General features: G+C 37.8%; 2 protein-coding genes across 2 annotated transcripts in view; one reads left to right on the forward strand and one right to left on the reverse strand.

Annotated features, from left to right (window-relative positions):
- Window positions 1–484: 484 nt before the first annotated feature.
- Window positions 485–10,649, reverse strand: CRIPT (CXXC repeat containing interactor of PDZ3 domain). The gene is made up of 5 exons (XM_047782144.1): window positions 10,504–10,649; window positions 8,504–8,569; window positions 7,472–7,526; window positions 2,376–2,479; window positions 485–2,067 (listed from the first exon to the last, which is right to left on the reverse strand). The coding sequence occupies exons 1-5, from the start codon at window positions 10,517–10,519 to the stop codon at window positions 2,003–2,005; spliced, it is 306 nt and encodes a 101-aa protein (XP_047638100.1). The 5' UTR covers window positions 10,520–10,649; the 3' UTR covers window positions 485–2,002.
- PIGF (phosphatidylinositol glycan anchor biosynthesis class F) overlaps window positions 10,638–21,351 on the forward strand; it is a 47,875-nt gene continuing 37,161 nt past the window's right edge. Inside the window, exons 1-4 of the mRNA XM_047782142.1 lie at window positions 10,638–10,851; window positions 12,886–13,134; window positions 14,697–14,788; window positions 16,042–16,158. Coding sequence (XP_047638098.1) covers window positions 12,907–13,134; window positions 14,697–14,788; window positions 16,042–16,158 — 437 coding nt within the window. The 5' untranslated portion in view covers window positions 10,638–10,851; window positions 12,886–12,906. The remainder of the gene's footprint in view (window positions 10,852–12,885; window positions 13,135–14,696; window positions 14,789–16,041; window positions 16,159–21,351) is intronic.

Here is a 21,351-nt window from a genome sequence, read left to right on the forward strand (position 1 = left end):
CCGCTCCCGCGGCATATGGAGGTTCCCAGGCTAGGGGTCGAATCGGAGCTGTAGCTGCCAGCCTATGCCAGAGCCACAACAACACCAGATCTGAGCTGCATCTGCGACCTACACCACAGCTCACGGCAATGCCGGATCCTTAACCCACTGAGCAAGGCCAGGGGTCGAACCCACAACCTCATGGTTCCTAGTCGGATTTGTTAACCACTATGCCACGACGGGAACTCCTAGTATAAATATCTTTATAGGAGAACCTGAGTCTGGCCATTGGATCATACATGGAAGAAAGCTAGTCAAGGCATAAAAATGAAATCTGAGTTGTGAAGTCTAGATCCCAGTTGATACCTGAGAAATGCTCTTTTCCCAAAGTTGACCAACCCAACTTTTAATGATTCTGGACCACTCACAGGACCTATCATGAGTCCCTTGCATTGATTTTAGTTTAAAATTCCAAATTAAAGCACGAGACAATACTTCTTGCCCTCAGAGCTATTATTATTTATTATATTTTGCATTTTATTGTGATCTTTCTGGGTAAGAATAAGGATGACCTTTGGGTGGTGGAACTTATAGATAACTTAAACAGTTAAAACTTTAAATACTTTCTATAATAATTTTAAAACAAATAAAAATGTGCCATCTATACCATGTGTAGCATCATGTTATCTCCTCTACACATTTGATAGTGATATGTATTTATACTGTACTTGGCAATGGGGAATATTTTTTTCTGTCTCCCACAGTAAGTTAACAGGTTCCAAAAGCAAAAGTCCTGTGCCTCTGAAGGCAACATAGGAAAAATCTTTGAAACGTCAAAGTAGTCTTTTAGCAGTCTATGTTACATATATTTAAAAAAGGAGTCAAAATGCTTGCTTAGAAGTTCCCGTTGTGGTGCAGCAGAAACGAATCCAACCAGGAACCACGAGGTTGTGAGTTTGATCCCCGGCCTCGCTCAGTGGGTTAAGGATCTGGGTATTGCTGTGAGCTGTGGTGTAGGTCACAGACACAGCTCGGATCCTGCATTGCTGTGGCTCTGGTGCAGGCCAGCAGCTGTAGCTCCGATTCGACCCCTAGCCTGGGAACCTCCATGTGCCACGGTGTGGCCCTAAAAAGCAAAAAACAAAATAAATAAATAAATAAATAAAAATAAAAATGTTTGCTTAGTCTATTTATTTGGTGGGGGGGGGTGTGGAAAAGGAGAGGAAGTAAGAAAAAAAAAAGTTTAGTTTCTGCTTCAAAGCACTTTCCCAAAGGATAGTGATCTACCATGATAGATGCACACTGTTCTCTTGCCTTTCATGATGGTCTGAATTCAAGGTAATGTGTAATACGTGTTTTTCTCAAATCCAGTGTGTTGATGTGGACACATATAGGGTATCCCTTGTGTTCCTGTTCTCATGTGAAAGGTACTGGCATTTTGGCTTCAAGAACAAATAAAAAATACCACAAATACAACTTTTGTTTGATTTGGGTCTGAGCTAATCACTTAGGAACTATTTAGCAATAATGGTCTCAGATATTTAAATGCTCTATGAAGCCACAATTAATTAAGGGACTGCTGACCCTAAGAACTATATGAATAAAAAGGGGATGAGGGAAGAATTACAAATCTAAATGCCAAGTTCAAAGCCAATATTAATAACTTCCTTCTCACTTTTTCAAGATCTACATATAAAGTAGAAAAAAAGATAATAAAAATCATATGAGTAATGATAAATAAAAAGTGCACACAGAACTGGGAAAATATTTTTTTTTGTTAATTTATCACTTATTCCAGTTCAGTAAGATATTTGTAAGGAAAATAAAACCTTTAGGCAGAAAACTTTTTATACTGTTGCCATTCAGAAATTCTTGAGAGCAAAAGAATGAATACCAATCTACTTCCCTGGTTTAAATGTAATTATTTAAAGGCATGTTATTTTGGAAATTGAATATCTATGTTATACCTTGAAAATTCAAAGCAAAAAGTAAATCATATGGAAAGGTAGATACTTCAATACATTTAGACAGACGTTTGTTTGTAGTTTTTGGTATCCAAAACCTTTTTTCCACACATAGCGCAGATGCCTAAAACAAACAAACAACACATGTAAGCAATCAAATGATAACTAATGACACCAATACCAACAATTTAAGCAGCTAATACCAACAATTTAAGTTGTTCCTGAAGCTTAAAATATAATTTAACAACATCAGAAAAGGGAAAAATAAAATATATACTTTTAACTACAAGTTCTAAGTTTCAATTTTGTCTTAGAAAAAAGAGCATTTGACTAATAGGATTTATGATGGGCTACTCCTTTACTATGTTATCAAAATCAATATCAAAAGAAGTAGGTTTGATATGAATACAAAAATGGTATTAAAAGACTCACCCTTTTTGTAAGCACAGCCCTGGCAGTAATGAGAACCCGGCTGGTGCACAGAACTTTTACAAATTCTGCAAGTGGAGAACTTATTCTTTCCATATGGGTCAAATCTAAAGGTTATTTTTTAAGAAAGAAAAATGTATAATAAAGACACTCTTAAATTTCACTTAAGCAATACATATGATTAACCCATGCTCTCTGTTCTTCTATCAAATTCTATTGTTGATAGTTATAGCACTCTTCTAGCTGGCCACTCTCTTATTTATGAAATATAGTTGATTTACAATGTGTTAATTTCTGCTGTACAGTAAAGTGATTCAGCTATATATATGTGTGTGTATATATACATACAGATACTCATACACACACAAACTCCTCTTTTTAATATTCTTTTCCATTATGGTTTACCATAGGCTATTGAATATAGTCCTCTGTTCTATACAGTAGGATCTTATTATTTATCTCCTCCAAGTAAAATAGCTTACAACTGCTAACCCTAACCTCCCACTCTCTTTCCTAACCCCCTCTTCCTTGGCAACCACAAGTCTGTTCTCCTTGTCCTGAGTCTATTTCTGTTTTGTAGACAGGTTCATTTGCGTCATATATAATTTATTAATTTATTTTGGCAGCAGCATGCAGCAGCCTGATGTGAGGATCTCAGTTCACAGACCAGGGATTGACTTGGGCCGCAGCAATTAAAGTGTCGAATCCTAACCACTAGGTCACCAGGGAACTCCTGTTTGTGTTATATTTTAGATTCCACATACAAGCGCTATCAATATGGTATTTGTCCTTCTCTTTCTGACTTAACGTCACTGAGTATGATTATCTCTAGTTGATCCATGTTGCTACGAAGGACATTTCATTCTTTTTTACGGCTGAGTAGTATTCCATTGTATTTACGGCTGTATACACTCACCTATCAATGGACATTTAGATTGCTTCCATGTCTTGGCTATTGTAAACAGTGCTGTTATGAACATTGAGATGCTTGTATCTTTTTGAATTACAGTTGTATGGCTACATGCCCAGGAGTGGGATTGCTAGATCCACTCTATCCTTAGTTTTCTGAGAAAACTCCATATTGTTTTCCATAGTGGTTGTACCAATTTACATTTTCACCAACAGTGTAGGAAGGTTCCCTTTTCTCCACACCCTCTCCAGCACTTGCTATTTGTAGACTTATTAATGATGGCCATTCTAACTAATGTGAGGTGGTACCTCCTTATAATTTTGATTTGCATTTCTCTAATATTTAGTGATGTTGAGCATTTTTTAATGTGCCTATTGGCCATTTTTATTTCTTCTTTGGAGAAATGTCTCTGCAGTCTTCTGTCCATTTTCCGATTGGGTAGTTTCTTATATCATTGTTGAGTTGAATGAGCTGTTTGTATATTTTGGAAATTAAGCCCATGTTAGTCACATCATTTGCAAATATTTTCTGCCACTCTGCAGGTTGTTTTTTCATTTTGCTTATGGTTTTTTTTTTTGCTGTGCAAAAGCTTGTAAGTTTGATTAGGCCCCATTTGTTTCTTTTTGTTTTTATTTCTATGCCTTGGGAGACTCACCTCAGAAAACACTGGTAGGATTTATGTCAGAGAATGTTTTGCCTATGATCTCTTCTAGGAGTTTTATGGGATCGTGTCTCATATTTAAGCCTTTAAGCCATTTCAAGTTTGTCGTTGTGTATGGTGAGTGTGTGTGTTCTAACTTCAATGATTTACAAGTGGCTGTCCAACCTTCCCAATACCACTTGCTGAAGAGAATGTCTTTTTCCCACTGTATATTTTTGCCTCCTCTGTCAAAGACTAATTGACCATAGGTATGTGGGTTTATTTCTAGGCTTGTTATTCTGTTTCACTGATCCATTTGTCTGTTTTTTGACAATACCATGCTATTTTGATTACTGTACCTTTGTAGAATTGTTTGAAGTCTGGGAGGGTTATGCCTTCTGCTTTGTTCTTTTTCTTTAGGACTGCCTTGGCAATTCCAGTCTTTTATGGTTTCATATAAGTTTTAGGATTATTTATTCTAGTTCTGTAAAATGTCATGGGTAATTTGATAGTGATCGGATTAAATCTGTAGATTGCTTTGGGTAATATCTGGCCATTCTTTTAATACGCCTGCACACATCTGCCCCTTCAACATAAGTTGTTTATAAAGAGTCAGTTATACTTAATCCCAAGCCTGTTTATATCAGTTGTATTTGTCAATCTATTTGTTTGATATAATTAAATATTACAGAAAATGATGAAATGAGAATATAAAATAGAGTGACTGATTCTATTAAAAACTAAATGAATGCTTGAGGATGACCAGATAAGTGTGAATCATTAAAACTGCTATAGAAACAGGTATGGGTAAGACAACTTAAAAATTGAGAAAAAAATCCTAAATGAAAGGACTTGGCACTTTGCAAGTGTCAGTTCTTGCTCCACTTTAGAGATACTGGAAATATATATTCTGGTTATAAGTTACATAAGCAAAATGATAAAGAATTGTTATTAGTAGACTCCTACTCAAAAAGCCTTGTCTCAATGCCAAATGACAGATGAATGTGTACACCGTTACATAGTTGACTCAAAATAAGCTACATGTGCCTTTTTTTTTTTTGGTCTTTTTTTTCTTCTTAGAGCCATACCCGTGGCATAGGGAGGTTCCCAGGCTAGGGCTCTAATCAGAGCTGTAGCCACTGGCCTACGCCATAGCCATAGCAACATCAGATCCAAGCCACGTCTTTGACCTATACCACAGCTCACGGCCGATGCTGGATCTTCAACCCAATGAGCGAGGTCAGGGATAGAATCTGCATCCTCATGGATGCTAGTTGGGTTCATTAACCACTGAGCCATGATGGGAACTCCTAATCTTAAAAATCTTAAAATTAATTGGCAAAGCCTTTTCTTTCTTAAAATAATGATGCCTCTTATAAATGTTCACCTCTTGGACTCTATGCAACTTTCCAAAGTGAGATATTTAAAATATCCAAGAGTAATAGCTACTTATTAATGATATTGAAATTAGTTTGGAGCATAAAGGAAGTGGAAGTACTCAAACCTGTACACTGAAAAAAATAACAATCTAGTCAATAATTATTGAATGGTCTTAAAAGAAATCAACAAATAAATCAATAATACATAATATGATGCTGCAGTGAAGATTAAGGCTACTATGCTATTTTATACCCACTGTTTAATAAGCACTTTCATGTGTCAGGTACTTTGTATATTAAAAGATTTATTATTATTATTATTATTTCTAATCTTTGGAGCAATGTCATGAAACAAGTATTAATTCATTCGGTAAATATATACTGAGTGCCTCTTCTGGGCCTGTTACTGTTCTAAATACCAAAGATGAACTTGACAGACAAAGTGTCTGTCCTCATCAAGCTGATGTTCTAGTGAGAGGATACTGACAATAAGTAAGGAAACAACCACACTTTTAAGATAGTAATACCTGTTCTACAGAAAAAATTCAAAGAGGATACTGTGGCAGACATGAGAGGAAGGAAGGAAGATAATAGTTTAGTTACTGCCTAGGGACCTTCTCTGAAGAAGTGACATTTTAGCTGAGACCCAAGAAACAAAAAGGAGCCATCTATGTAAGCTCTTAGGGGTGAGTTCTAGGAAGAGGAACAATAAACACAAACCTCTTCCAGTGGGAGTGGGCTTGGCATATCTGATGCAGGAGTTGGCACAATAGGAAGTCAGAGAGGTAGGAGGGGCCAGATCATGGAGGACCCTGTAAGAACATGGTGGGGCTAGGATTTTACTCAATGTAAAAAGAAAACCAATGGAGGGTTTTAAGCAAAGGAGTTACATGCCCTTTAAAGGGCCACTCTGGTTAGTATGAGAATGAAATACAGGCAATCAGAGAAGAAGCAGAGAGATAAAGTTATTACAATATCCAGTATTTCTTAATAATAGTGGTTTAGAAGTGAGATGGACAGAAGCAGGTGGATTTGGGTCGTAGAGCCAAAGAACTTTCTGGTAGATATGGGGAAGTGAGGGAAATGAGGAAAAAATGAGAAATTCCAGTTTTTAGGTCTGTACAACTAGACCATGGAGCAATGATGAGAAGACTATTATTAGACTGAAGGAAAAAAGTGTTGCTTGTTAGACTGGAAAAGTCAAGTCGGCAAATAGATAAATGTTTGGGGTTCAGAAAACTTAGGACTAAAGATACACATTTGAAAGTCATTAACATAGAATTTGAATTTAAAGCCACTGCACTAAAGTCATTTAAGGAGAAATTATAAATTTACAAATAAAAAAAAGTCTAGGATTGAGTCCAGAGGCACTTGACTAAGAAGGAACAGCCAGTGAGTTAAGAGGAAAGGAGAATGTGGTATCTCAATGCCAAGAGACTATAGAGTTGCAAAAAAGCCAAGTAAGGTAAGAACAGAGAAGTAGCCATCAGTTTTAAAGGTTATGTGTGATCTTGACAAGAGTAGGCTTAGGAGTGTGGTGGAGATGGAGGCCTGACTTGAGTGGTTGAAGGAGCAAATAGAATTTAAGGACAATGAGAAAGTACTATCTAAATAAGGCTTTTGAAAACTTCTGTTGTAAAAGGAAGCAAGGAAATGGGATGGCACTTGGAAGGGTTCATGGAATTTTTAAGACTGGATATAATAAAGTATGGCATCGAAAATTGTTTTTATGGTGGGAGACATTTTTATCTCCATTCCTAGATGAAAAAGTAATGTTCAGAAAAGTTAAGGAACTGGTTTAACTTGCTTAAGGTTACAGAGCTAGACAATAACAAAGTCAAGATTCAAATTTAGGTCTGACTCCAGAGCTTATGATCTGTCCACATTTTTTGTTGCCTCTGGTTTGCAGGAAAATTTGGAACTAAAAAAAATAAGTCATGCTTTCTGGTGAAATAATAAAGAGGAAGTAGCACTAATTTCTTCACATAACAGTTAAAACAGTGAAGAACAGGATGAAACTGGCAGGTTATAATAGATTATGCATGCTAGCAACTACCTAACTGCATGTTTTATCATAACACAATGATACAAAACAAATTCATTCTAATACACTTGATACTAAAAAGAGTGGAAATTTATATGATTGCTCTATAGATGCTCTTATACCCACCTCGCTTTTTTTGAAGTCAAAGCTTTATTTTCATTCAGCTTTCTTCCTCCACTTTCTGCATTGAAATATACATGTATTTTAGTGGGTTATTTCTACACATTTCACATATAGCACTTAACAAGTAACACTTAACAAGGCTTTTAAAGATGCTACTTAAAAAGGAGAAAATTATTATTAGGAAAACAATAAAACAATAAAAATTTGGATAAAAGGCAATTATTTTATTTCTTAGACTCAAAGCAGGACTTTAGGAACAGGTCTATATTTAATCTATCTAATGCAAAATCTAGATGCCACTACTTTGGTGCCACTGACCTTAAATACAGTGATAATGTTTCTTTTTCTTCCCTTTAGAAACATCTTCACTGTAATTAATGATTGTGAAGGTGAAAACATTTAAATGATTTGTTCAAGAATATAAAAACCAGGTGAGGAAAGGGGGATTTAAATAATAACTCTAGGAGTTCCCATCATGGTGCAGTGGTTAACGAATCCGACTAGGAACCATGAGGTTGTGGGTTCGATCCCTGGCCTTGCTCAGTGGGTCAAGCATCCGGTGTTGCCGTGAGCTGTGGTGTAGGTTTGCAGATGCGGCTTGAATCCCACATTGCTGTGGCTCTGGCGTAGGCCAGCAGCGACAGCTGCAATTAGACCCCTAGCCTGGGAACCTCCACATGCCTTGGGAGCAGCCCAAGAAGAGGCAAAAAGACAAAAAACAAACAAACAAAAAATAATAATAATAACTCTAGTTAGGCTGAACCAAATCAGTTACTATGATATACTCATTGCTTAAAAATCATTCAATTATCTTTCTATTTCCTGACTACCAAATTAGGAACCCTGACATGTCACTAAGAAAACTAAGGAGATGAAGTTATTAAATTGTTGTGGGGGGGAATGTCCAGTATTCTTTAATATTTAATAGATGAAATATGTTGTATGCTTAACAACATTTTACAAATAATGTAAAAGCTAAAACATTATTCACAGGAAGTATCTGATTTAATTTCTATGTTCTAAAAGGAAAAATACCTGTGGTATTCCTTGCACCATCTTTCCATGTATCTGGAGTGATAACAGTACCAAGTTTCTTTTCACCTGTTATAACAAGATAATAAAAGTGGGGGGGGGTTAGCATTACTATCTAATAAATACACTACATTGTGCCTTAAGTTTTCAATGGTATTAATATTCATATTACATACAAATCTGTTATTGCTGAGGCTTGGGGCCAGTGAACTGAGACTTACGATACTAATTGTGGGCCATGGATAACTGACTCTCAATCAAATCTGTGGATAATAGTATGGCCTATAATAGGCTTGTTTCTGTACATTAATGCTTTAAACAAATCTGATAAATATGTTCATTTACTAAGCATCAGTGATATATAAACCATTGTATAAAGTACAGAGAAAAATAAAATGAATTAGATAAAGCTCTACATTTCAAGGAGTTTACATCATACTGATTTATCTCTAACAGTTCTTAACCTGAGTTTTCACATGTGGACCTTAGGGAATACATGAACAAGATGAAACTGAACACAAACCTCTGTATATCCTTTTTTTTTTTTTTTTAATAGACTCTGTTAAGTCCACAGCTTTTGTCACATTCTCAAAGGGTTCCGAGAACAACAACAAAAGTTTAGGATTATTCAACTGAAACATAAGCTGGAAAGTAAACAGTATGTTAAGAGCTGAAGTACTAAGATACATTCCATGGAGGAAGAAATAACCTTGACTAGGGAAATCCAGGAAAGCTTTGTGGAGAAGGCAGTAGAGAGGGTTTGTGGTAATGAGACCGTGAAGAAAAAGGAGAAAGGAGGATGAAGGTAAACTGGATAAAGGACACATCCTGATAAAAGGCGTGGAGAACTCGAGGTACATGCAGTCAGGCAAAATAGTTTGACTTGGCTGAAGTGTAAAGATGGTAAGGGTTATAAAGTTAAAAAGGTAAGATGTGGCCTCATTGTAGAGGGTCATCCTGAATGCCAGTCTCCAGATACAGAAATCCCAAATTATTCTCTGCACCTTGAGAATGTATTAAAGTAAGTGTCCATGGTCATTCTTTCACCTAATCTGAAAACTGTGATTCAAATTCTGTGTTCAAAACTATAAGGCTTTATATACTGTGTGTGGGGGGGTAAACAAAATGGATCAAGTTAATTAGATGATAATCAAACTGACGATAATCAAATTAAGAGGACATGTTTAGACTCAGGAAAACGGGAATAGGACTGCTCTTTTTAAATATACAACCAGTTTGTGGGAGCAAAAATATCAAACCTCAGAGGGTGGTATTAGAATTACTGGACGGCAACTAGAAGAAGGAAAGACCTTTCTAAAAGCCAGTAAAATCAACACGGACTGCTTCCAAGGTGGTGAGATTCTCCTACACACCGGCCACCATTCCTCAATACTCTAGGTATTCGTTCAAGGAGCATTTAAGCACTCACAGCATGTGGAAGTTCCTGGGCCAGGTATGGAACCCTGCGCCACAAGTTAGATTTAAATTTCAGATAAACAATGAATAGTTTTTCAGTAGACAATGTCCTAAAAGTGAGTGCTTTGCTTTACAGCAGTAAGGAGCAGCAAACAGAGCCAAATCTCAAATATTGCATAGGACGCACACTAAAAATTATTCTTGGTTTACCTGAAATTCAAATTTAACTGGGCGTCCAGTACTTTTATTTGCTAAACCTAGCAACTCCAGTTGCTGTGGAAGCGACTTTTAAGATCCATTTCAACCTGAAGCTCTGAAATGAGGGAGCCAGTCAAGAAGCTCAGGGGTTGAGCGAAAACAATGGAAACAGACAAGGAGGTGCAAAACAGACAAGGAGACCACCCTGAATGCAACAAACGGAGGACTATACGGTCGATGGAGAGGCAGGAAGGGTCAAAGGGCAGGACAGGACAGAGGCTAGAATCAGAGACTTGTGGCCAAAGTAAAAACAAAGGAGTAAAGTCCCGGGGAACTCCAGTTAGGTTGTCCCAGCCTTCTTCTCCCGCAGAAGAGTTTCCTTAACTCACATTTTTCGCACACCATCCTTTCGCGACGATTCCTTCAGTCGCAGTAGGATCGGGAGCTGGAAACCATCAACACCACAGCTGAGAAAACACTCCCCTTCCGGGTTATGAAAGTCCACTTCCGGCTCCTCCGCCCCGCCTATTCTACACCTGGAAAGCCGCGGGAGGAATAAAGGAGAGCGGGAAGGCGGGGCTGCCTTCTTGGCCCACCTCTCCACTTCTGCGATTGGTTGTGAGGCCTTCGGTCTCCGCCCTGCTGGCCTGCGCCTGCGCGAGACTCAGGGCGGCGAGTTGCACCTGATGGTGGGAGGTAGTAGCCCTCCCGTTCTCTTCCGCGAGCGGGAGAGTTAGGTAAGCCCAGCCGGACGCTCCCGGCGCACGAGCCTCCAGCGGGTGCAAGCCACCCCCGCCAATTGCCCAACTGATCGGAAATCTCTGCTACCAATAGGCCCTTGCCCGCGGGCCCCTCGAGCGCCGCCCTTCCGGCGTGACCCAGGGGCTGCCCCGATGAACTGGCTCTTTTTCAGTTCCGACTTTCTGTGTTTGTCCCGCCGTTTCTCTTGGTCTTTACGCCTGTGCTCTTTGATTATGCTTCTCAGCTTGTTCCTCTCTGCCCACAGTCGGCTGGGGCTTGGGCAGAGTCCGCAGCGACCCAGTTTGGGATGGGGCTGGAGATTACGGTCCCACGATTCCCGCGAAGGCGCCTCCAGGAGCCTTTCAGAATGGCCCTCTCTTCCGCTGCAAGGCTTGAGGATCTGGGCCAGGTCAGACCACGGGCACCGGGGCTATAGCTGCCCCAGGGGGCACCTGGCGGAAGTCCTCCTGAGCTCTCCAAGGCCTAATATAAGGCTGGTTTCTCAGGAAGGGCAACTCTGCACCTACTCTTCGTTCATTCACTCATTCACGCAGCATTAAGTTTGTGTATTGCTCACTGTCTTATGTACAAATCTGCTCCTGTCAATTGGGATTTTGAGGGTGGCCCAGAAGAAGATAGGACCGGTGAGAAAGATTTCCTTTCTCCTTTCTTGCCATTCATACCTCCTAGTATATATCTATATCATCAAAATCGTTAGCTAGGGTTTGAAATGGCTTTAGCACTTGGGACCTTGGTAGCTTGCAATGTTTACTAATCTCTGCTAGTCTTTTTCCTTATCAGTAATGTGTTTTCTTTTGAAAAATATAGTGTGAATTAAATGAGAGTGTTAGGATAAGGCCTGGATTTGCCCTTTTACCCTTTTATATATACGCACACGTACACATATATGTGTGTGTATATATATGGGGTTTTATTCTGAACTAGTCACCACAGTGTGACACGTGGACTCCTTACTTAACATTAGTCAATACTACATATAAGCTCTCTGTTAGATAATTTGTAAATACATGCATACATAAAATAGATATATAGAGATGGGAGAGAGAGAAAGTAAAATTTTTTTTCCCTTTTCATGAAGCTCTCCTTTTCATTGGAATCTAGCGTCTAACTGACATTGCCATTTTGGTATTTTGGGGCGCTGAGATCCCTTAGTTTAGCATAATGTTTTTTGAACGCTCTTGATGACATTGACCACCATTTGTGTATTTCAGTGTGCACCTGCTGTTTCTTGGTATTTGCTAGAAAATGTGAACAACTGTGTTGTTAGACAACGGAACACAGTGATTAAAAAAGAATGCCAACAATTCAGCCAAAGTATACTATGGGGTTTCTAGAACACATATCTTGTATTTCCAAAGGATCCAATCATTAACCCAGGCAGTTTGTTTTCACCTCTGATTTTGGCCAAAAAAAAAAAAAAAAGGAATTTAAAAAAAAAAAAGAAAAGAATTACGGAGTTCCCGTCTTGGCGCTCATCGGAAACGAATCCGACTAGGAACCATGAGGACGCAGGTTTGATCCCTGGCCTCGCTTGGTGGGTTAAGCATCTGGCGTTGCCATGAGCTGTGGTGTAGGTTGCACACACGGCTCAGATCTGGCATTGCTGTGGCTCTGGCATAGGCTGGCAGCTATGGCTCCCATTAGACCCTTAGCCTGGGAACCTCCGTATGCTGTGGGTGCAGCCCTAAAAAGACAAAAGACAAAAGACCAAAAAAAAAAAAAAATTCCTTAATTAGTCCTAGCACATGACCGTGTTTTTTTTTGCAGAAACTAGACACAAATACTTAAGAAATTAGTAAATTTGTCCTTTTTTAGGCTCTGAGAGCTGTTTGTACCATTTTACTCTACGTGCGTTTACACATATGCATCTTCCTATATTCTAACACAAGACATTATTGCCCACAGAAAATTGACTTTGGTTCATGGCTTATTTTTAGACATTGGAACATTTAGGGCAATGGTAAAAGTCATTATTGCCTATGCTCTTTTCTTAATTTGTTTTTCATTAGATAGCCACTCAAGGAAACACCATGAAAGATACTGACATCAAGAGACTGCTGTATGCCCATCTTTTATGCATATTTTCAATTATCCTAAGCATCTTCATTCCATCATTCTTCTTGGAGAACTTCTCAATATTGGAAACACACTTGACATGGTTGTGCATCTGTTCTGTTTTCGTAACTGCTGTCAATTTAATATTATATTTAGTAGTGAAATCAAATGCATCATCTAAAAGAAGTTCATTATCATACAAGGTAAGGCTTATTTCTTGATAATTGATTTTTAGATGTAGGTGATATTTCTTTTACTGGAAGAATAAAGTATTATTTAAGTACTTCGTGGGTTATTTACAGTGAATAAAGAAACTGATTTTTTTTTTCCCAAAAAATCAGTAGCCTATTGCTTGCTGGAAGACTGCCCACAATGTTTAATAGATTCTTGCCATGCAGTAAATAGATATCATTGCATCGTGAACCTATATAGTCATGTTTTATGTCACCATTGAAGATAAATACATGTATTTATTTAAACCTTGTAAGACATTTCAGTTTATTTTCGTTCATCTTTTGCATTTCTGAAAGACAGAGTGGGTTTTTCAGAAATTACAAAGTAAGCCTCTTTGGAAGCTCTTGTTTCAAACATGGCCTTCCTTGACTAAATAGTAATAAAAATTTTCATATATTGCAATCTATTTTCTGGAATATTCACTACAGTGTTAACACTTGACTATTATTTAAATTAATAAAGACCTCACAGCATTATTCAATACTATTTATATACTCTCTCAGGTAATTTTTTTTTTTGTCTTTCTAGGGCTGCACCCGCAGCATATGAAGGCTCACAGGCTAGGGGTCGAATCAGAACTATAGCCACTGGCCTACACCACAGCCACAGCAATGCAGGATCTGAGTAATGTCTTTGGCCTACGTCGCAGCTCACAGCAACACCAGATCCTTAACCCACTGAGCGAGGCCAGGGATTGAACCTGCATCCTCATGGTTACTAGTCAGATTTTTTTCCTCTGAGCCATGGCAGGAACTTCTCTGTTAGGTAACTTAAAATATTTTTACTGCCCTATGATTTAAAAAGCTCAGTGTGTGCTTTATAATTAGATCTTCTTGAGCTTCAAATCAGGTCGGTCCCACACTGATTTGCAGATGTGCAGGTCTTTTTTCCTATGGATTATATGGTAATATATGAATGTGATTTGAGGAATTATTTTATGTTGCGCTTTTTTTTTTTTTTTGGTTCACTTTTCCTAGGAATTTTGTTTTATTTTTAATTTTTTTTTGGCCATGGTGTGCAGCGGGTTGATGTGGGATCTCAGTTTCCAGGCCAGGATTCGAACCAGGCTGTAGCAGTGAAAAGTGCTGAGTCCCTAGACCTTCCCAGGAATTTTTTTTTTTTTTTTAAAGATTGTAGTCATTATTTTCTGTAAATATTTCATGCATCGTCTCACAGTAAGGACCGTGTTTGTTTTTTTGTATCCTAGCACTCTGTTATTGGTAAATATTTCATAAATACTGATTGACAACATAGTTCAGTGCTTAGCATATAATAGAAACATAAATGCTTTCTGATTCTCCTGTTGATTGGGTGAGCGGGATATGGGGGTTGCTTCTTGTAGGCTTTTCGACAGGGCTGTGCAGTGAACATGTGATCTGACTTCAGGAACAAATCCAGAGAATATTCAGCTGTATCAAACAGGGAATTATGGGAACTTCCTGGGAATAGGTTGTATTTGTAGATAAAATTAAATCATTTGCTGTCCTTTGGGCATTCTCTTGACTCTTTAAATTATTCATTTCTTTTTTAGGTAACCAGATTTTTGAAGTGCTGTATCTACTTACTTCTGTCCTGTTTCTCCTTTCATGTAGTTTTTGTTCTATATGGAGCACCACTGATAGAGTAAGTTTGAGATTTTTTACCTTAAGCTAATTATATTTTAAAACAGTTGTTTATTAAACCAAGGGCTAATTCTATTGGTGATTAGAGAAAAAACACAGCATGTGTAACTAGTGGATCACAGAAGGACACAGACTTCATCCTTGGGCCCTGTTATTCTTTTAAAAGGCAGAAGAATAACTCAGTTAATTAAATGCTTGTATTACCTAACCTTCCATTACCCAGTTGCCTGAAGTGGGGGAGGTAGATGAGAAACTGTACTACACCCATAAGTGTGTGGCCCTTAGACCCTCTAAGGAAACCATCTATAATGATACATAAAAATTGGTTATAAATAGCTTATCAGTTCCTAGTAAATGCGATTCTAAATTGCTTGAAAAGTGTTTGTGTTCTTAAGAAAAGTCAGTAGGTTCTTGTATTTAATTATATAATAAGCTAATATTTATAATTTAAAGGTAAAATTTAATGCAATGCCTTTTCTGAACTGAACAGTTTTAAATTAGTAAAAGCTAAATTCATGAATATGTCTTATATAATGTTCATTACAGTTGAGAAACCAGATTAGCAGTGATTAATGATCATGGAGAAAAGTGGTGCAACACACACACACACATAGCTCTGTATATAGTGTTACATATATGTATATGTTTATACCTGGTTATATATACACACACACTAAATTAATAGGTAGTTATTTTCTAGAGGGGAGAGCGTAAGATCTTTGTAATGGGAAGTGGTAGTTTCTGTCTAGTCCATTTTAGACTAGAATGAATGTCTGGAGAAATGATTCTCCAAGTGTAGTTCTAAAACCAACATCAGCATTTTATCAAAATGCAGATTCTTAGGCCTTAGTAAGAAATTCAAGGGGTGTGGCCCCATTCAGTTTATCCAGCTCTCCAAGTGGTTTTGATATAAGCTAAATTTGAACCACTGGTTGCAGGGAAAGTTCCAGAGACTGTGGAGGAAAAAGTTAATGATCTAGAAATGCATTTCTTGCAATGGTGTCTTAGTATGAATCATGGGTGTTTAACACTTTTGAACTCACATTAAAGCCAGATATTTGTTAGACTGTTTTTTATAGCTTACATTTCAGTAGTAACTTTTTTTTATAGTTATTTTGGTGATACTCATGTTACCTTTCAAAGTTTAAGAATATGGTTTTATATTAAATCTATTTAAGTAAAAAAGATTGGGCATGTGTGTGTACATGCACCTTTAACACTTTAAAAAATTAATAAAGTGTTTTTTTTTTCTAGGTTGGTATTGGAAACATTTTTACTTGCAGTTATTCTGTCTACTTTTACTACTGTACCTTGTTTATGTTTGTTAGGACCAAACTTCAAGGCATGGCTAAGAGTTTTCAGTAGAAATGGGTAAGTTTTAATTTTATAATCTGGTCATGTTTGAAATTTTAAAAACTAACGAAGTGCTTTTCTCTTTATGACTGCTTCCTGATTGCTCCTTGATTGTTACTCAGTCCTGTGTGGTTCTCAGATGTGCCTTAAGGGGCCACTGCGATTGGGGACTGGGGCCAGGGAAGGGTGGTATGCACTTGAGGGGGACCCAAGCAGGCAGAACCGAAATTTGCTTTTGGAGGTAGATGTGGGAAGGGTTGCCTCTTGGAAGTTATTATGAAGTAGTAAAGAAGGATTGCTGGAAAGTTAAGGCAGATGTGGCTCATACACACGACGGGTACTGAGACACCTGGGAGATGGGTTTTTTAAATAGTATGGAGATATAATTCAGTTACCATACATGTCAGCTATAGAGAGTATACAATTCAATGGTTTTTAATATATTCACAGATATGTACAATACTCACTACAGTTTTAGAGTATTTTTAATCGCCTCTGTATCCCTTAGCTGTCACTTTCTTATTCCCTCTCCCATATCCAGAAGTGACCACTAATCTACTTACTGTCTGTAGATTTGCCTGCTCCGGACATTTCATAAAAATGGAATCATTATAATATGTGGTCTTTTGTGATTGGCTGCTTTCACTTAGTATAATGTCTTCAAGGTTCATCCGTGTTATAGCATGTGTCAGTACTTCATCCCTTTTCATGGCTGAATACCATGTATGGGTATATACCACATTTTGTTTATCCATTTGTCAATTGATGAACATCTGAGTTTTCATTTTTTGCTATTATGGTTAAGTTGCTATAAGCATTTGTGTATGGGTTTGTGTGTGGACATATGTTTTTATTTCATTTGGGTATATGCCAGGGAGTAGAATTGTTGGGTTATGTGGTAACTGCATGTTTAATCATTTGAAGAACCGCCAGACTTTTCCAATGTGGCTGCATCATTTTTACTTGTTCATGGCAGTGCGTGAAGGCCTCAATTCCCCTACATCCTCACCAACAGTTGTTATTATCTGACTTTTTGATTATTGCCATCCTAATGGGTATGAAGTGTTATCTCTTTGGTTTTTTATTTGTTTTTCCCTACTGACTAATGTGGTCAAGAATCTTTTCATGTTCCTATTAACCACTGTATATTTTCTTTGAAGAAATGTCTCTTTAGAGCCTTTGCTCATTTTTGAATTGAGTTATTTGCCTTTATGTTATTAAGTTGTAAGTGTTCTTTTTATATTTTAGATACAAGTCCTTTATCAGGTACATGATTTGCAAACGTTTTCTCCCTTTTGGTATATTGTCTTTTTACTTTATAGTGTCCTTTGAGGCACAGAAGTCTGTAGTTTTGATGAAATCTAACTTATCTATTTTTTGTTGTTGTTCTTGCTTGTGTTTTTAGAGGCATTTCTAATGATCCATTGCCAAATCCAAAGTTATGAAGATTTATTCCTGTGTTTCCTTCTAAGAGTTTTATAATTTTAGCTCTTAACATTTGGGTCTTTGATCTGTTTGTGTTAGTTTTCTTGTATGGTGTGAGGTAAGGGTCCAACTTCATTCTTTTGCATATGGCTACCCAGTTGTCCTAGCACCATTTGTTCAAGAGACTTTTATGTCTTTAAATGATTTTTGGCATCTTTGTTTAAAATTAGTTGATCATAAACACATGATTTTATTTCTAGACTTTTAGCTCTTCCATTAATGTCTATCCTTATGCAAGTACAACACTATCTTTTTTTTTTTTTTTTAATCTTTTTAGGGCACATCCACAGTGTATGGAAGTTCCCAGGCTAGTGGTTGAATCGGAGCTGCAGCTATGGGCCTACACCACAGCCATAGCAATGCCAAATCCCAGCTGTGTCTGTGACCTACACCACAGCTCACGACAACGCCGGATCCTTAACCCACTGAGTGAGGCCAGGGATCAAACCCGTGTCCTCATGGATACGAATCAGGTTCTGAGCCACAACAGAACTCCTGAGAACAACACTGTCTTGATTAGGTGGTAGCTGATTGAGTGGTGTGCACATTTTGTGTATTCATATGCTGCTCGGCTCAACTAGGTACAGTTTTTTTGTGTTCCCTTAGTGTTTCTCACAGATGAAATCACCCCTGTTGTTCCTTAATATATCAATCAAATTGGAACAAGTTTGAATTTTCAAAACAATAATTATAGCAGAACTGACTGAATGCATAAACTCCTAATATTTTAAAATGGAAAAAAAAAACCAAAAACAAATTTTAAAACTCAAGGGGGAGTTCCTGCAGTGGCACAGTGAGTTAAGAATCCAACTACAGCAGCTTAGGTCACTGAGGAGGTACAGCTTTGATCCCCGACCCAGAAAATGGATTAAAGGATCTGGCATTGCCACAGCTGAGGCATAGTTCACAGCTATGGCTTGAATTCAGTCCCTAGCCCAGGAACTTCCATATGACGTGGATACAGCCATAAAATAAAAAAATAAAAATTGGAGTTCCCATTGTGGCTCAGTGGGTTACGAACCAGTTTAGTATCCATGAGGATGTGGGTTCTACCCAGGCCCCACTCAGTGGGTTAAGTGTAGGTCACAGATGCAGCTTGGATCTGGCATTGCTGTGCCTGTGGTGTAGGCTGGCAATTGCAGCTCTGATTTGACCACTAGCCTGGGAATTTCCATATGCCACAAGTGAGGCCCTAAAAAGCAAAAAAGTAAGGTTAAAAAATAAAAGTAAAAAAAAATTCAAGGGAAAGAGAGTTTTTTTCCCTTGGTAACTTACCATGAATTTAATATATAGACATTTTCTGAACCTTTTTTTTTTGACAATTTTCTATTGAAGTATAGTTGAGATACAATATTATATATTACAAGTGTACAGTATATATTACAAGTGTACAGTATAGTGATTCACAATTTTTAAAGGTTATACTCCATTTATAGTTATTCTAAAATATTGACTATATTCCCTGTGTGTACAATATATCCTTGTAGCTTATATTTTACATGGTACTTGGTACTTTTTAATCCCCTGCTCCTATATTGCTCTTTTCTCCTCCCCTTTCTCCACTCATAACCACTAGTTTGTTCTCTTTATCAGTAAGTCTGTTTCTTTTTTGTTATATTTCCTAGTTTGTTGTGTTTCTTAGATTCCACATATAATTGATATCATACAATATTTGTCTTTGTCTGACTTATTAGCATAACACCCTCCAAGTCCATCCTTGTTGCAAATGGCAAAATTTCATTCTTTTTTTATGGCTGAGTAGCATTCAAGTGTGTGCGTGTGTGTGTGTGTGCGCGCGCGCATGTACCACATCTTTTTCCATTCATCTGCTGATAGGCACTTGGATTGCATCCATATCTTGGGAAATAATGCTGTTATGAGCATTGAGGTGCATATTTTTTTTCAAATTAGTGTTTTAATTATTTTATTTTTTGATATATACCCAGGAGTGGAATTGCTGGGTCATGTGGTAGTTCCATTTTTAGTTTTTTTGCAAAATGTCCATACTGTTTTCCACAGTGGCATCATCAGTTTACATTCCTGTAAACATTTTGAGCTTCTTTTAACCCTGTTTCTACTGTATCTTGCAGCAACACCTACTTTTTTCTGCTGGGTTAAAACAGTTTTTTCATTCATTATAAAATTTGCTTTTTGAAGGAGTTCTCACTGTGGCTCAGCAGAAACTAATCCGACTAGCATCCATGGAGTACACAGGTTTGATCCCTGACATCCCTGGCCTCACACAGTGGGTTAAGGATCCAGCGTTGCTCTGAGCTGTGGTGTAGGTCGAAGGGTGTGACTCAGATCCAGTGTTGCTGTGGCTGTGATGTGGGCCAGTAGCTACAGCTCCAATTAGACCCCTAGCCTGGGAACCTCCATATGCTGTGGGTGTGGCCCTAAAAAGACAAAAAAATAAAATAAAATTTGCTTTTTGAATCTTCTGAGATTTGCAAAATAAAAATGTTGTTATCTTGTTTTCATTCCTGTCAGCACTCTATCCTGCCTCAGAAGGATCTATAACAAAAGTAACATGAAAAATTATAGGCAGAAAGTTACCATTTTCCAGCCAGCAGATTGACAAATATCCGTAAGTTTAATACTCATAGTGCTAAGTAAGGGTTTGGGGAAATAAGTGCCAGTGGGAATAACATTGATTGAAACTCTATGAAGGGCAGTTTGGTAATATCTATTAAAAGAATAAATACCCATTTTTGACCCAGCAGTTTCACTCCTAGGATTTTATCGAGTAGATGTGTTTGTACTCCTACAAAATGTTAACTATGTAAGATTTCTCATCGCAGCTTTGAAAATAGCCTAAATGTCCTTTTAATTTATTCCATGGAATGTTATATGGCTGTTAAAAAAAAAAAACTGGGAGTTCTCTTGTGGTGCAGTGGGTTAAGGATCTCCTGTTGTCACTGCAGTGACTTGGGTTGCTGCTGTGGTGTGGGTTCATTTTCTGGCCTGGCAACTTACATATGCTGCGAGCATAGCCAACCCCCATCCCCATCCCCCAGCCTCAAACCCAACCAACTCTTTATTTACTGATACACTGTTAAGTGGAAAAAAGCCAAGTGAAGAAATGCATGTGTAGGATGCTACTGTTTATATAAAGAGGTGACAGGAGAGGATAGATATACCTGTTTATTTTTGGAAGGGTACAAAAGAAACTGATAAAACATCGATTGTCTCTGAGGAAGGTATCCAAGATGCTAGAAGACAGAGAAGACATTCTGCTGACTGCCCTTTGGTATCTTTTGAAATATGAACCATATTAATGTACTACCTAGTCAAAATGAAAACTTTAGTGAATTCGATTTTGTCAATACTTAACTTACTTTTTGGTTATTGCAAGTTAGTCCTGTATCAAGATCTTGAGAAAGAACAAAGCTTGAGGTGTCACACTTTGATTTCAAACTATACTGCAAAGCAGTAGTAATCAAAATAGTGTGGTGCTGGAATAAAAAGACACACAAATCAGGAGTTCCCATTGTGGCGCAGCGGAAATGAATCCGACTAGGAAACATGAGGTTGTGGGTTCAATCCCTGGCCTTGCTCAGTGGGTTAAGGATCCTGCGTTGCTGTGAGCTATGGTGTAGGTCATGGATGTGGCTCAGATCTGGTGTTCCTGTGGCTGTGATGTAGCCTGGAAGCTGTAGCTCTGATTCAACCCCTAGCCTGGGAACCTCCATATACCTTGGGTGCGGCCCTAAAAAAGAAAAGAAA

Source organism: Phacochoerus africanus, chromosome 5 (assembly GCF_016906955.1).
Source record: "Phacochoerus africanus isolate WHEZ1 chromosome 5, ROS_Pafr_v1, whole genome shotgun sequence".
NCBI lineage: Eukaryota > Metazoa > Chordata > Mammalia > Artiodactyla > Suidae > Phacochoerus > Phacochoerus africanus.

What these genes read in the sequence shown, in the direction of transcription:
- CRIPT (XM_047782144.1), bottom strand. An exon ending in TGGTGCAAGGAATACCACAG is followed by an intron (nt 7,527 to 8,503) that starts GTATTTTTCCTT and finishes ATTTCAATGCAG; the next exon opens with AAAGTGGAGGAAGAAAGCTG. An exon ending in GGGCTGTGCTTACAAAAAGG is followed by an intron (nt 2,068 to 2,375) that starts GTGAGTCTTTTA and finishes TGTTTGTTTTAG; the next exon opens with GCATCTGCGCTATGTGTGGA.